The 4,630-nt window shown below is 47.9% G+C and overlaps 1 protein-coding gene across 1 annotated transcript; it reads left to right on the top strand.

Moving 5' to 3' along the window:
* The first annotated feature begins 981 nt into the window (after nt 1-981).
* Nucleotides 982-4,312, top strand: LOC147902475 (glycosyltransferase family 92 protein RCOM_0530710-like). Its single transcript, XM_087373875.1, has 3 exons — nt 982-1,709; nt 2,388-2,949; nt 3,039-4,312. The coding sequence occupies exons 1-3, from the start codon at nt 1,529-1,531 to the stop codon at nt 4,276-4,278; spliced, it is 1,983 nt and encodes a 660-aa protein (XP_087230001.1). The 5' UTR covers nt 982-1,528; the 3' UTR covers nt 4,279-4,312.
* The last annotated feature ends 318 nt before the right edge of the window (nt 4,313-4,630 follow it).

Below are 4,630 nucleotides of genomic sequence, written 5' to 3'. Positions count from 1 at the left end.
GCGCAATTGTTTAAGAAAACGAAATGGAGAAAAGTTAAGACCTAAGAGGAAAACGGTTGCCAATATTCTTCCTATAATGTATGCGGCAAAGAATGCTAGCGACATAAAGCTGGACAATTTGAATTATGCCGACAACAGTCCATTCTTGAGAAATGATATCTGTCTGTGCTTCCCTTGTTCAGCCATCAGCCTATAATATTGGTAGCATAGTCGAAGCCCAAGAATGTAATCGAGGAGTAATTGGGGATCAGCGTTTCTCTGTTTTTTTAGTGAATTGGAAGTCAATTTAATTGTGCTTTGGGTGTGAAGCTTCGATCCGTCCAAAGCCGAGGATGCACTTTTATCATGGCGTCGGCGTCTGTGTGGCTTACGATCACGGGACATTTTGTATTTTGTCCGTGGATCCGGCTGCATTATAATCGAAGGAACGGGTGGGAAGGGCGCATCTCTGGGGGTTTTGCAGGGAAGGTGGTGGATTTGAACGCGTTTGTCGAACGAGTGGGGCAACGGGCTGAGAAGCGTAGGGAGGACGCAACGAGGTCGTCGGATCTGTGGGGTGGTATAAGGCGTGAAGGAAATCGAAGGATGAGGGTGGATGGCGAGGGGGAGGAGGATGAAGTAAAAGGGAAGGCGAGGGAGGGCTTATAGGATAAAGAAGAAGAACAACAACAAAGGATGGACGAGAGAAGAAGCAAAGCAAGGCCGCAAGGCATGAGGATGACGACGAAGAATAATTAAAAGAGTGAATTAGAAGGTGCAAAGATGTGTAACTAACAACGAGAAATGAAAAAAGATGAGGGAGCTATAGAGTGAGGTGTAATGTCGTGATAGTGAGCCATAGCCAGCTGAAAGACAAAGCTAGCAAATAAAGAAGTGCAAGAAGAAGCTGTTCAAAGACGCAAAACAAGTGTTTTCTTCTTCTTGCCAACGTTGTTGATGATCGTTCTTCGCTTTGCTTGCTACGTAAAAAGAAACGACCACTCAACGGCTGGCTGCGCTAGCTCATTGCTGGCGGTTCGCGTTATACACGATTTTCTCCTTCTTCTTCTTCTTTACCGCATCAGTCGTTGTTAGTACTACGCCATCCCTCGCTGCTTTCGTTGCTTGCTTCCTCCACCATTTTCCTCTCCACCTTTGATTGACGTGACCCCCTGCCAAGACTAGCGCACCCAAACCCACGCATCATAGCCAGCTTCCTTCCCCCATCACACCTCCCCTCACCTTGCTCCTCCTTCCTCCCCTATCCTTCCAGGTTCCTGCAACAACCTCCCTCCACCGTGCTTCGCCTCCCCCAGTCGGTGGCCAAAGCTAGCTCGCCTTCGGGCCGACCTCAAAGCCCCCCGTTCGGTCTTTCTTCCTCCCCAGCCCGATCGATCCCTCCATCTTTGCCATACAAAACCCTCCCAACTGCACCATTTCCCTTCTTGCAGTCAGTCCTCTCTCCGCACAGCCATACACAAAATTACCGGTTCTTGTTCGAACGCCTTTGGCCCTTCCTATATTCTTTCCGAACGGCTCCTGCTGCATCATGTTCTTTGTTCCCACTGTTTGCAAGAGAGCAGACGCGAGACCGAACGCTGAAATTGGCTCCGCTGTCGACCTCATCAAGACGCAAAAGCTGCACCAGCTGAAGCACGTCAGGTTCTTGGTCTTTTTGGTCTTGCTGCTGGGGCTGCTCTCCACAGTTCCGACTGAGTTCTTTGTTGAAGGTAAGGACAATTATCATTTAGGCTAGGGAAAATCCTTGTTTTGTTTTGTTTTGAGAGCCTTGTGAACCACCAGTTTCGCCAACACAGCCATAGTGGCTCCGTCGTCAGAAGTCGATCAAAACGCGCATTAGCCTTTACTCAATGGTTCATTTGTGCACGTGCACCTTCTCAACTTGTCCCCTTCTGGATTGGGGGCAGCGCTTCACAGCTTCCCGTGACCATTTCTTATCTAGAGTCGGCGTTGCTCAGTGGATTGCCTAGAGTCTGAAGTAAAATTTTGCTTGAATGACATCACTGCTTGCGAAGTCGCGTTCCTGAATCCTAATTGTTAACCTTCAACTTGCCGAATAGCTTCACGCTGTGATCGATAATTTATTCTGAGCTACCAGGCTCCGTCCTCACAAGTCGATCGGAACGTACACTAGGTAATTATTCAATGGTCCATTATGCACGTGCACCTTCTCAAGTTGTCGGCCCCGTTTGGATCCTGGGCAGCGCTTCACAGCTTCCCGTCAGAATCCCGTGACCATTTCTTATTCAGAATCGGCGTTGCTCAGTGGATTGCTTAGAGTCTGAAGCAAATTTTTTACTTTGCGAAGTTGTGTTCCTGATTGCTAACCTTCAACTTGCCAAAGAGCTTGACGCTGTGTGTGCTAATCTGGCCTGTGTACTACACAGTGAGCGTCATCTCCGGAAGGTTGGAGGCCACGAAGAATTCGCCTCCCGCAGTGGCCAAGTTTGCGACGCAGCAGAAAGAAGGAAGGACGCAGTTCAGCCCAGATGAGCCTTACATTGAAGACGTGGTTTTATTACCCGAGGATGTGCTGCTCCTTGTACGCCTACCAAGCAGGGAATTCCGGTTTCCCGACAAAGAGACGCTCTCGTGCGTGTTCAGGGGAAATACAAGCAGCGAAGTCCGAGGGGTAGAGTACGTGGGCGAAAGAGCAGCGATTCGATGCAGTGCCAAGGGTGAAGGGGTAGAAGGGGGGAAGCTATTGGTGAGGGAGGTGGCCTTGGAAGAAGCTGGGACAGGAGAAGCCAAAGCTGGAACTGGGGAGGGGGCGGCGAAGCCATGGAGCTTGCTGGTGTTTGAGGTGCTATTGACAGACGACGTCGTTCTCTTTGCTAAAGGGATCAACACTAGACAGGGACGCAACATCCCCCCACACGAGCTAATGTGTGTGTTTGGAGATGGAGCAATCTACACACGTGTGACCGTCTCTTCCCAAGAGGTCTTCAGGTATTACATCACTCCCTCCACTCCCCTCTAGCCCTCAGGTGGTGCTTTGTATCTTTTTAAAGTTCTCACTTTACACATGACTTCTCCAGGTGTGAGCATCCCCCCCTCGAGAGGACGCACGAGGCAGCATGGAAGACTGTCACGCTCCAGTGGGAGCAAAGGCCCATCCCCACTGTGGCTTATTACGAACCCACCACCTCAACCACCACCGCGCACGCACCCAAGGCTGATGTTTGCATGTGCACCATGGTTCACAATGTGGCCAAGTTCTTGCACGAGTGGGTCATGTATCATTCACACCTAGGAGTTCAGAAGTTTGTGCTTTATGATAATAACTCCGAAGATGAGATGAATGAAGCTGTAGATAGCCTCGATAGGTATATGAATGTGACAAAGCGTCCTTGGCCTTGGCCAAAGTCACAAGAGGCCGGGTTCTCTCACTGTGCACTCTGGGCTCGTGATCTTTGTCATTGGATGCTCTTCATCGATGTAGACGAGTTCCTCTTCCCAAAATCTTGGCTCAAGTCCAGTGGCCCACCACTCCAAACCATGATTGAAACACTAGCAAACAGACAATCCCAACGAAGCTATCTCCCCTCATCACCACTTACTCAACCTACACAAACCCCCTATGGTAGCATCACACATCTATCACCATTAGCTAGCAATGTAGAATCACCACTGTCTATATCTGAAGCTCCAGTTCCTGGCATGCTACCCTCTTCATCTTCATTTCATCATAATACTCACACCTCACTCCAAACAGATCCCCGCTTGTTTGCTACAACCATAGTGTCTACCCCAAGCTCCCTTGTCGGCCAAATCCACTTCAATTGTCGTGAGTTTGGCCCTTCTGGCCTCTCACACCATCCTATCGAAGGTGTCACACAAGGCTACACATGTCGTAGGAGGCTCGAAGAGAGACACAAATCCATTGTGAAATTGGAGGCATTGTCATTAGAGCTCTTGACAGTTGTGCATCACTTCAAGCTCCAAATGGGATACAAAAGCTTGAGATTGGATTCTTCGATGGCAGTGGTAAACCACTACAAGTTCCAAGCATGGGAGGAGTTCAAGCAAAAGTTTAGGCAAAGAGTCTCAGCATACGTGGTGGATTGGAAGGTGCCTCGAAATCTAGAATCTCGAGACCGTACACCGGGCCTAGGATTTCGAGAGGCCAAGCCACCAAACTGGGAAACTAGGTTCTGTGATGTCCCTGACATAGCCCTTCGAAACTATGCTCGACACATCTTCTCTGTAAATATTTCTGGTGTGTCCTTGTTGGCATGGCAACTCCCAAAAGCACAACTAGATTTAGTATTATTTTGACTCTCATATACTAGCATTCTTTTATTAAATTCCATGGCCCCTCAATTTTTTTGATATGTAAAAGAGATTGCATTGTCTACAAAATAAAAGTGTATGAATTTTTCTCTTTGAAGAATGCTCAAAAGACTTGATAATATTTTGGGATTAAGAAAGTGCATTGATTATAAAGTAATTGTATATCAAGGTTTCTTTTTGGTATATATCAAACCAGTAGTGCAATCTCAAAGGCATCCAACTCGAGATATAATTTTTCTACTTTCTCATGTATGCATCACATACTAGCATCCAACGTTTCACATGTTTGTCGGCCCATCTCTCGAGATATAATTTTTCTACCTTCTCGTGTATGCAT

This window comes from Dipteris shenzhenensis, chromosome 4 (genome assembly GCF_047967505.1).
Source record: "Dipteris shenzhenensis isolate YYH24624 ecotype China chromosome 4, Dip_SZ_1.0, whole genome shotgun sequence".
Taxonomy (NCBI): domain Eukaryota; kingdom Viridiplantae; phylum Streptophyta; class Polypodiopsida; order Gleicheniales; family Dipteridaceae; genus Dipteris; species Dipteris shenzhenensis.
Note: the sequence above shows the minus strand (reverse complement) of the source record. Positions and strands in the feature narration are given on the sequence as shown.